Source organism: Myotis davidii, unplaced genomic scaffold (assembly GCF_000327345.1).
Source record: "Myotis davidii unplaced genomic scaffold, ASM32734v1 scaffold86, whole genome shotgun sequence".
NCBI classification, from domain to species: domain Eukaryota; kingdom Metazoa; phylum Chordata; class Mammalia; order Chiroptera; family Vespertilionidae; genus Myotis; species Myotis davidii.
Window position 1 is genome coordinate 2,255,698 of NW_006298058.1, and position 12,329 is coordinate 2,268,026.

General features: G+C 36.7%; 1 protein-coding gene across 1 annotated transcript in view; it reads left to right on the plus strand.

The window, feature by feature from the left end:
- The window catches only part of GPR158 (G protein-coupled receptor 158), a 366,465-nt gene extending 354,583 nt beyond the window's left edge, over positions 1–11,882 (plus strand). The window contains exons 8-10 of the mRNA XM_015570519.1: positions 2,872–2,996; positions 6,587–6,733; positions 7,525–11,882. Coding sequence (XP_015426005.1) covers positions 2,872–2,996; positions 6,587–6,733; positions 7,525–8,979 — 1,727 coding nt within the window. The 3' untranslated portion in view covers positions 8,980–11,882. The remainder of the gene's footprint in view (positions 1–2,871; positions 2,997–6,586; positions 6,734–7,524) is intronic.
- Positions 11,883–12,329: the final 447 nt, after the last annotated feature.

The window sequence follows — 12,329 nt, forward strand, 5'->3', positions numbered from 1 at the left end:
GTTGGCTACCTCCTGCATCAATGGGGATCGAGCCCGCAATTCCAGCATGTGCCCTGCCTGACTGGGTATCAAACCATGCCCTCCTGGTCCATGGGTCAACACTCAGCCACTGAGCCACACCGACCGGACTATAGTTTTGTAACTCTGCTGTTTTTAGTTCCTTCTGATAGGATATTTATTGCCTTCATTTATTTTGAAGGTTAACTCACTTATGTTAAGGCCCTTACAGAAATGTCATTTAATATCATTTATGAAATGTAATACTTTTTGTTCTGAAGATATAAGGCAATACATACATACATTACAAAGTAGATTTAAATTGTGTATGTTTTCATTCGTGTTTAATATGATGATTTATACTTTTCAAAATTTTAATACTCAGAGAGACAACATATGTGTGTGAATTCTGCTGAATTCAAAACAAACAAGAACCAGTTCAACCTGATGACTCTATTTTTGTGTGCAATGAAGTTTTGTCATCATTGCATTTTAGCAATAATGTTCAGTGGTAAGAATGTGCGGCATGGCCTGCCATTTTTTGATGTCACAAGTATCTCTCTAGTCAATGAGTACAAAGGAAGAAAAAGGTGGCTTATGATAAGTGAACAAAATGAAATATGTATGGCTTATCTTCTAGGAATTTTCACCTGATTCATATTTGAAAATGAATTGAAAAACTCAGAGAGGACCTAAAATAAAAAAATAAAAAGAAAGAAAGAAAAAGAAAAGAACAGGAACATTATAATTTAAAAAACATAAAAAAATATGTCATTCAATGTCTCATCATTATTAAAGGTTAGGATACACTAAAAAATGTAATTAGAAACTTTGAATATTTGTCTTTATCCTCAGTAGAAAAATAAAGATTGATAATAATGGAAGTCAGGGTGGCAGGTTGTGAATCTGTGGAAGTTTTGTAGGATAATTATCATCTTTCACTTTAATAAATAATCATAAAATGATATCTTGCACTTCTAGAAATAGCTGATGCCAGAGAGGAATAGGGCCACAGGCATAATGTACTTTTAAAACTTTTAGTAAGAAACAGAGGTATTTATGATGACAGCCCTGAAATGCCATCAAAGAGCCAGGATCAAGGTAATTTGATTTCTCCCTTTTTCTTTCCCCCTAACAAGAGAGAAAGAAGAGCCAGAGTACAAGAGGAAGGAAATATGAGAAGAAAAATATGAAATTATAAATAGACAAGGAGGAGAATTCTACACAGACTAAAGATTCAAGGCTCTGAGAGCAGGTGCCCTTGTCCAAAATGCAGTGAGCACCTGAGCGCACTTTTTCTTGGTGCCTGAGCTCCATAGCCTTTCCTTTTCTCCCAGACCATCTCCCAGGAAAAGCTGCGTTTAGGTTGTTTCCAAGATATCAAGCACATAATTTCAAGATCTTATAAACATGCTGCTCTAAAAACATCTATAAATTAAATGTTACATTAACAAACCAACTAAAGAGTTATAATCATTCAAGAAGGCTTATTACAGATGTTTAAATGTCTTCTATTGTCAGTGTGCAACTGCCATGCAAAGGGTTTCCCACTTCAACCCTATAATTACCTGCTATATTTCTTAGAACCAAATTAATTACCCAAAAAATTAAATCTGTTCAAAAGTTAAATGACCTATATTCTTTTCTATCTTGATTTACTTTTCATCATTAAATATTTTTTCAGTGAATTTTAAACTCTGATTTTAAGGGGATGAGTAGAAAACAATAGGCAGTAATAATTAAGCCATATATGCACAATTTATTATTTACACATGGACTGAATTCATAAATGCTTGGCTCTAATACTGATATAGTCCAAGTATAAGAAAACAATAACATAACAATTTAAATTAGGTAGATCAATTTTAGTAATATTTTCCTGGAATAAACTATTAAATAAGATTTCTGAAATCAGCAAGAGTATTCCCTATCATTAGGACATATATTCACTTTTTTGTCTGCTTAAGATATAAAATTATACATATGTATATAAATATGAGTATATATGCACATATGTATACATACATAAATGAAAATTATGACTCCATATTATATACACATGTACTCTCAAATTGTCAGCTTGAACAAAAATAAAATACAAGGATTAAGTCTAGAAGGTGAAATAATGCAGAGGGCATTTGCCCAGTCTGTTCTAATCCTTATTTATTGTTACTACCAGGCATAAAGCAAACTTTTGAGAAAGCATAAAGATTTTTTATAAAGTTTGCTTTTATTCTTGAGCTCAATTTTCAAATATTTCTATGTTTCTGACTTTCGGAACTATCTTTTAAAAGTTGAAATACTCTTTTTAAAAATGAAGCTTTAAAACTACTGCAAAACCCAGTTTCTCTTGAGATATTTCTGGTCAGAACTGCAACCCGAAAACCCAGGTAGTAATTACAAGTTAATTTAAGAATAATTGATATGTCAAAATTATTTTTTAAAGATTCACCATTTTAATTCTAATTAATGCTTTTAAATAAAGAATGTAGACGCAAGAGTTATTTGGATATGTTTTACAACCCAATTTTGCCAGAATCCTTCAGTCAGTTTGTAACAACTCTTTTATTGAGTTAGCATATGTTTGCTGCTTTTTCTTTGTAGATTAAACCTACACACAAAACAATTATCTGAGGAAATGCTTAGTACATTATATTTGTGCTGTCTTTCTAACTGGATAATAAATTATAGAGAGTTCACTATTATGCATTCCATTAGGGTTGCCTAGACCCTTGTCCTTCTATGATGAAAATATGTCATAGAAACAATATAATTTCTTTTTCCTGCTCCTTTTTATATTTTCCTTAATATATGGAGTTATAGAGCTTCCAAGCTTCTAGTGCTTTATGTAAAGATCTTGTTAAATTGCTAACTTGTTGAATTCTCATTTCAGATTTGTCCTTGCCTCAAGGCTTCAGTCTGATTGGATGTTGATGCTGTATTTTGCACATACTCATTTGACTGTGACAGTCACCATTGGGTTACTTTTGATTCCAAAGGTACTCCTCTGACATTACTTTTCTCTTCCAAGACAATTATCTTATATGAGCCTCAAGTTGTTTCTCCTTTAAAACGACCTGGCAATCTAGGCAAAGGGAGGTGTGGAGATTTGCTTGACATCTAAAGTGTTTTTAAAGCTCCCTCCTCAGGAAACTAGGTGTCTGTCTGTCTGTTTGTTTGTTTGTTTGTTTGTTTTGGGGGGTGGGGGGATTTATTAAATATATCACATAATTGTTAAATGACAATTAGTACAAAACCCATCAACTGCTTTAGTCCTTTTCCAAGTATTTTGATATCCTGTTATGTTTTAATTATTATGGATTCAAAGTGGCTTTCATAGTAGCTATAACATCAAAATAATTTTTAAAGATAATTATACTGTTCTAAGAATTCTCTTATTTGGGATTTATATTCAGAGAAATTATTTTAAACATTTGGACAATTTTTATTTAAATAGAAATAATTATAATATTATACATAGAAAAGTCTTGCTTAATAATGATAGATTATGACAAAGACTTATGTAGGCAGCATAATGAAGCAGCGAAAATGGGCCAGGACTCAATACATGGATCCTAAACTCAGACGAGCTATATAATATGATATTAGCCAAGACTTTTTATCTCTCTGAGTTTGTTTCCCCCTCTGTGACATGATCGTGATAGCAGTAAGGTTGCCTGGAATGAAATAAAATATCAGAGAACAAACGGATTATATAAATGACAGCATTATCATTATTTTCCTCTTTTACAAGAGCTCAGTCTTGGCCACTGCCACACAATACTGCATTAGCATGGCTGAAACAAGAACTGTGATCTCTTGTCTTTCACCCCAGGCTTTACCTCAACCCTCAGACTTAACCAACACATTGAGATGCAGCCTGATTGAAAAGGCCAAATGATTATTTTTAAAAAGCAAATACCTATTTTATTCCTTATTTCAATTATACCAAAAAGCCACAATGTTCATGGATTAGTCTGTTACTGAGACTTATCTTAACCATTTTTATACATTGCATAGTATGATAACATTAGATGGATGCATACTCAGACTATTCATTCATTCAATAAATTGCTATTGAGGTCCTAAGAAAATTGAAAACATAGGTTCATACAAAAACTTGTACATAAATGTTCATAGTTGCACTATTGATTCTAGCCAAAAAGTGGAAGTAGCCCAAATTTCCATCAACTAATAAATGTATAAATAAAAGGTGGTCTATCCATACAGTGGAATATTATTCATCAATAAAAAGGAATAAAGCACTGATACATGCTATACCTTGTACAAAACTCGACAACATTTTGCTGAGTGAAAGAAGCCAGACACAAAAGGCCACATATTGTATGATTCAATTTATGTGAAAAGTCCCGGTTAGACAGCTCTATAGAGACACAAGGCACTTCAGTGGCTGTCATGGGCTAGGTTTAGTGGAGGACAAATGGAAATGACTGCTTAATGAGTTAAAGGTTTCTTTTAGGGGTGTTGAAAATATTCTGTAAGTCAACCTTGTGGATATACTAAAAACCATGGAATTGTATAATTTTATGGTAAGTGAATTATATCTCAGTAACAGATAATTTAAAAAAAAATTTTGAGGGGCTTTGCTAAGCACTGTTCTAGATCCTGGAATACAGTAATGGATAGATAAAAATCTGTGCTCTTGTGGTAATTATATTCTGAAGGACATTATAAGAAACAGAAAAGATAAATATCTGAAATAGTATTTTAGGGAGAAGCACAAAGAAAGATTAAAAAGCAGGAAGTAGACCATATCTGACAAATAACTGTTTCTTAAACTCACGATGGTCTCTAAGCTTTTGTTCAAGAAAACAAAACAAACAGACAAACAAAAAACATCTCCATTCTCATAAATAAGCTCCAGGTGATTTGACTAGTAGCATGGGATAATTAAAGGACAGGGACTATATTTTACTCATCTTTATGGCCTTAAGTTGATGGTACATGTTGGAACCACAAACATAAGTAGAGCAATGAAGGAAAGGCTCATCAGTTTCTGTGGTTTCTCAGCCAGTCCCAATTACAAAACAGCCATTGTTACTTAAAAAGAGAATTATCTTTTCACATGGTATCTCTATTTATGTCTATTTTCCTACCCAAATATTTTAATGGACAATAACATTAAAATATCTCTATTATCAAAGGGTGATCTGTTAATTTTTTAAAAATATACTTTTATTGATTTCAGAGAGGAAGGGAGAGGGAGAGAGAGATAGAAACACCAATGATGACAGAGAATCATTGATCTGCTGCATGCTCCCTACTGGGGGACCTAGGGATTGAGCCTGCAACTGGGCATGTGCCCTGATGGGGAATCAAACCATGACTCCCTGGTTCATGGTTCGACACTCAACCACTGAGCCACACCTGCCGGGCAATGATCTGTTAATTTTGTAAAGAAACATTTGTAAAGGACTTGATGACAAGCTGGGAGAAGGCACCCATGTTCTCTAAACTGTTCTCTCAATTTTCATAGGACAATCACTTGGTTTACATATTGTGTAAAGAGTGGCTGGGTTGTTTTAATTCTCCCTGCTTTCCATCATTTACCCAATTCACTCTTCCTCCCTTCTCCTTTTGAAGAATAGAGATAGTAAGAATACATGAAACTGAAAAATAGCAAAACACCACATGAAAAATAATAAAAATATGTCAAAATATGATGAAGGAGGGGCTTGAGAAAAAAAATTAGGTAACCTCACTGACTCTTTTAATTTTGAACTTAGATACCATGTAGCCCAGAGTCCTTTAGGCGGAGGAGCACTGTGCTGAGAGGTCCATGCTTGCTTAAGACCTCACTGTCAACCCTGCGAGGCTGGAATTCAGATCACCTGCTCCCCGAGTCTTAAAAGAAACCTTTAAAAAATACTTGAAATTTCTTTTTAAATTACAGTGACATACAACATTTTATTAGTTTCAGTGGCACAACATAGTGATTAGACATTTATATAACTTACAAATTGATGCCCCCGATAAGTCTAGTACCCACTTGGCACCATACATACTTATTATAATATTACCAACTATATTCCCTCTGCTTTACTTTACATTCCTGTGACTATTTTATGATTACCAATTTGTACTTCTTACTCCCTTCACCTTTTGAAAGGAGACTTTTTTGAAGCTCTGTGTGGTAGACTGAAAGTCACATTTCTGTGATCAGGGCCAATTGTGCCCAGAGGTGAAATACGGCCTCCCCTATGTGAAGCAACATGATAAACATGAGGCAGACCCTACTGTTCAAAAAAAAAAAATCCCATCTATCTGCTACTCTCAGAGAAAATTTCTGTGTATTCTTTACTTGTTTGCGAAGTGCAGATATTGTGGAAGAGGAGAAATATAAGTTGACACTGGGAGCCTAGATAAAAATCAAACAGGGAGCAAAGTACCTCAAGTGTGTGACATGGAAAGCAAGACACTAATGTAGTGCAAAATTTTGTAAAGAGTTCAGTAAATAAATTCATCTAAGTTGAAGAAATGATAATAACGTTAGGACTTTTAGAAAATTTTTGTTAAAATGCTATGTCTTACAGTAATGTCTAGAGCTCAGATTGAATATCTATTTCAGTTTTCACATTCAAGCAATAACCCACGCGATGACATTGCTACAGAAGCATATGAGGATGAGCTAGACATGGGCCGGTCTGGATCCTACCTGAACAGCAGTATCAACTCAGCTTGGAGTGAGCACAGCTTGGATCCAGAGGACATCCGGGTAACACCAGTATTTCTCTTCTATTTCAGATTAGTCCCATTTATACAGGCAAGCATACGTGGGTTAGTGTTTATGTGTGTCCATGCGTGTGCATATGTGTGTTAGAAAGAAAGTGAGAAAATGTGTGCTTAGGTACAAACTGAAGACATAAAGTGCAGAGTTAATCCTGTTCTAAAACGTGTAATCATGGTATAAATTAGAATGCACAAACCAATCTTGATAGTCTCAACTGACTTTTTGTCAGTCATAACGATGAACTTGTTATACATGTTCCATAATATGGTTTGTGACATTTTGCTGTGCGCAGAGAGCCTGGATTAATTAAAATAATCTGTGGCGATGTGTCAGCATTTGGAGGAAGAAGATGCTTTTAGTATTTGATGGCCTGCCATCCCCTAAACGTAATCTAACTTAGGTACAACTTTATCAATGGCTACATGATGCTTCCAATATTGTTGCAGGGATATGTTTTATCAGTAGACAATATAGTATGTTTTATTATGGTCCAGGCTCAGCCTGGCCCACAAAACTTGCAAGTTCAAAGTTCTTGCTCCATAAAGCAAGGCTAGCATGCATGGGTTTATGTCTTAAAGTGTCAACTCTGTGTGAAACCAAACACGAAATAATCAGAAAGTAAGAATGTGGAGAAAGTTGATGAGTAGAAGTGTTAGGAAGAGCTAAACAATTTCCATAAAGAGCTCAAGCTGATTGAATTAAAGTGACCATCAGTGATATTATTTGGGTGAAACACTAAATTCCACACCTCTGTGAATTTCCTCTTGTTCTGGCAGGATGAGCTGAAGAAACTCTATACCCAGTTGGAAATATATAAAAGGAAGAAGATGATCACAAATAACCCCCACCTCCAGAAAAAGCGGTGCTCCAAGAAGGGCTTGGGCCGATCAATCATGAGGCGTATCACCGAGATCCCAGAGACGGTCAGCAGACAGTGTTCCAAAGAAGACAAGGAATTCACAGATCACAGCGCCGCCAAAAGCACTGCCCTCGGCAGGAAGAACCCACAGGAGTCGTCAGGCAACACTGGGAAACCCAAGGAGGAATCCCTGAAAAACCGAGTCTTCTCACTGAAGAAATCCCACAGCACTTACGATCATGTGAGAGACCAAACGGAAGAGTCCAGTAGCTTACCCACTGAAAGCCAAGAGGAGGAAGCCACAGAAAAATCCACTCTGGAGTCTCTGTCGGGCAAACAGCTAACACAGACACTGAAAGAAAACAGCGAGGCTGAGTCCACGGAGTCTGTGCCTTTGGTGTGTAAGTCAGCGAGCGCTCACAATCTCAGCTCAGAGAAGAAGCCCGGGGGGCATCCCCGAACATCCATGTTACAAAAGTCTCTCAGTGTCATAGCAAGCGCCAAGGAGAAGACGCTTGGGTTATCTGGGAAAACCCAGACATCAGGTGTGGAAGAACGTGCTAGATCCCAGAAACCTCTGCCAAAAGATAGAGAGACCAACAGAAAACCCTCAAACTCAGATAACACAGAGACTAAAAATTCTGTCCCCCAAAACTCTAATAATCTGGAAGAGCCGAGAAAACCTCAGAAGTCTGGGATTATGAAGCAACAAAGGTCCAACCCCCCTACTGCTAATTCTGACATGAGCCTAGTCACCACCCAGGTGAAGGACAACTGTGACATAGGGGAAGTGTGCCCTTGGGAGATTTATGACCTCACCCCTGGTCCTGTGCCTTCAGAATCAAAAGTTCAAAAGCATGTATCTATTGCGGCTTCTGAAATGGAGAAAAACCCAACCTTTTCCTTAAAGGAGAAATCTCATCACAAGCCCAAGGCAGCGGAACTATGTCAGCAATCCAATCAGAAGAGCATAGACAAGGTTGAGGTCTGCCCTTGGGAGAGCCAAGGTCAGACCCTTTTTGAAGATGAGAAGCATTTGATTTCTAAGACTCAGGTTCCCCCAGGGAGAGCAAAAGATGAGAATGGTGGTCAGCGTTGTGCAGCCACTGTGTGTGCTGGGCAATATGAAGAACTGCCCCCCAGAGTTGTAGCATCAAAAATAGAGAATGAAAATCTCAACCAAATAGGAGACCAGGAAAATAAGACATCTTCCTATCATTCAAGTAATAATTTTCAGCAGCCTTTCACATTGCGAGCTGAGGTGTGTCCTTGGGAGTTTGAGACCCCAGATAAGCCAAATGCCGAAAATAGTGTAGCTTTACCTGCCTCTTCGACTTTAAATGCAAATAAGGTAGCAGGGTCTCGAAAATAAGAGATCTGGGATACTTTCAAAGTAGCATTCCCCAGAAAGAAAAAGAAGAAACCCTGAATGTGATAAGACTGAAGATAGAAGGATCAAAAATTCCCAAAGAGTATTTGTCAATCAGGGAAAACATGGAAGGCATGGGCGGAGGAAAACTTAAGGAGGGGAGAGAGACATCATCATGGGGAAGTTAGACTGGCCCCAAAGTCTTTCCCTGTAACACTAGGAAAATCTTTACATTCAGCATGTTTGGAGGAAGTAGCCCTCAGTGTCTGCCCCTGACCAATATTTACCCATGGGACTTTGGAGATCCTAAGCCAGGCAAACCAGAAGACACAGAAGAGGCCTGAGATTTGCAAAGAAGAAGGTATAAATGAATATGACGGAAATTCTAAGTAGCTGACGGAAAAGAACTTACTTTACCTATATAATCTTGATAGCACTGCTAACTTAATGCATCCCAGAATACCTTTTCTATCAATGATTGCTCTCATTTTCTTATAAATGTATGTTTCAGTACATTGTTGTGTCTCATATTCAAGCATTCCAGATTGTATAATTTTTGCAAATAACTTTGATATTATGTGACACACATTTATGCAATCTTCAGCTACTCAATTGTTCTTGCAACTTACAGAATACCTGTTATCTATCAACTTTAGTTGATTCTTGAAGTATAATAAGCTTTCTCTGGCTTGGGAAGTCATAATTGTTATGAAAAAAATATTTCAGTTTTGTGACTTAGATATTGCAAATTTGGATTAACTATTATTTCACTTCACGGTTTGTTATACTGTCTTAATCAGGGTTTTTAATACAAGTCACGTTACTTGTTTTGCACTTCTCGTTAGGGCTGAGAAGCTTGATTAATATCGAAGATCAAATGGTCCTACATAGTCTTACGTCTCAATTAGTTAAGGACAACTTAATCTATTGTTTGAAGTCAGAGAGATGATGCCTTCATTCCAAATAATTATCCCTTTTAACTCTTTCAGTATTTCATACTTAGCAGCATTTTATAAGGAAGAAACTAAGAGTGAGAACAATATACTGTGCATTATTATTACCATTGGAAAGGGAAGACTCTAGGAATGACATGAGAATTACTGTAGAGCCAGGAAATTTGCCTTTCAAAGCAGATGAAAAGGGAGCTCCTGATAGCACTTTCAAGGGGTTATTTTTTTAAAGAAAAATATTATGATTACATCCATATTATTATATGGTGTATTTTTATTGTGCATACTAAATATAGAATATTTTCAATGACCTTAAAGTATTTATTCTCATAAACTCTTATTCATTGCTTCAGCTAGGGCTAGAACTTGCTGGGCTCAGATCCCAAAGAGATTTATAACCCGGTTTATCCCAAGCCTATAAGGTGGTATGGGCTCATCCTTCTCCCAAGCACTTGAAAACGTACAAGTCCTGCAAATGGCCATTGTGAACCGTCTAGTTCGCAATGTAAAACGCAGAGGTTTATTTGCAAGGCAGAACAATCCCCAAAGCATATTTCATACAATTTATTTCACTCCACACTGGTCACTTGGTGTGAAAATCCTAAGTTGCTGACTTGGCCCTGTTGGTGTGACTGTACAAGGAGATTCTATTTCAAAGCTCAGTTTCACTGTATTTAAAGATGAGTCACTTAAACATGGGACCCAGACTTCCCTTTCTGTCACCCTAAACACTGACATCTCAACGGCTTATCTGGCCAGGACACTTCCAGCAGAAGTAACTTTTTGATTTCATGAGCAACAAGGGACACATGCTAGGAGGATAAAAGATGAGAAAGGGGATCAGGGATGGATACAGGGCTTTTCTTGGAGAATAGCATTCTCAGTGGATGATAAAAATGAGGACTTCTTTGCATTCATTATCAGAATTTCCTCAGTGGTTTTATTCAGGAGTAAGTGAGCCCTTCACCATGTTGCAAAGCTGTGCACAAATCCCCCTCACCCGGTTCCTCACTCTGTGCATTACTCAGGTTTGTGGGCAGGTTTGAAGACATAGGAATTCTATTTTTCTGTGTGTTTCCTTCATTTATTTTCTCTTCCCTTCCTTTTCAATCAAGGCCTATCTACTTGGTAACTTAGAAATACAATGTTATGGTGTATTTGTGTACCTGTTTCTAGATCCACGTACTTGTTTATGTCTGAGATCAGTTAGCACTTTATTCACTTTTTGAGAAATAAGCAGTCAAGCATCAGTGACTTTTTATTGCACTTCAGAGTAATCCTGCTTCAGGTGTGGCTTAAAGAAGACTTGCCAAAGTTCACCTTAGTCTATAGATTTTTCTCCACCAGCATAAATCAGCAAGAGTGCTTATGTTCTTTCCTAGAGTTTCATTGTCATTACTTGTCGCCGAGAGAAGTTGAAATCTATAATCTATAATTCTTGAGTTTATTTTCCCAGATTGATAATAAGGAAGTGATATAAACACTAATAAGGTCACAAACACTTGCTAGGTTGTCCTTCTCAGTGCATGTGCGAGCTGCATCCTGTCCTTGTTTTTAAGCCAGGGTTTATAAATAAGTAGATTTATACCAATTTAACAGAACTGTATATTTTATGCCAGAATTAAATGCTTTATGACATGAATTATAACTCAACCCATTGTAAACTTTGGTGGCAATATGGATTTGAAACTGGACAGTTCTCTTGTATTTGCTTCATAAGTTTCTGCATGCAAGTGATGACAGGTAGGACTGAAAAACACTGCCTTTGACTTCTAGCATTTAGCAACCGAGAGCTGTAGAGTCTATAAAGCTATAAGTCTCTTCACTCACTCTGTGGTTATTCTGAAACTATTATCTGAAACCCACCATGAAATGTTTGGTAAATTTATGTTGTGACATGTTGCAGCATGTAAATAATTATAACATCTCTGCAATAAAACATTTATATGAAAGTGATTTGTGGTGATTTGTACGTTCATCTATTGAAAATCAAGTTGATTTTCCCTAGCCAACTTTAGAAAGAATCCTATATATCTTTGGCTTTGGCACACTTATGTATTTATAGGAATGTATGATGAGCCAAATGTGGTCTCAAACATACAAGTAACGATTTGGAGCCAATAAAACCTGTTAGGACCAGTGCTTTTGACTTAAAAAAGCTCTAGCTACCTTAAGCTACCTTTTTTAATTTACTCAACACACATACCAGGCAATCAGCTAAGCAATGACGATGATCTTTAGATGAACAAGAGATCCAGCAACAGTCAGTCCCATAAGAGTATCCAGACACTGCTGTGATAATAGAGAGGAGATTCTGACAGTCACTGAGTCAGTGCAGGCTCAATAAAGAGGGCAGGTACACCAGGCTGAAATTCTGCAGAGGCTTTAGGTATGAAAGGGAAA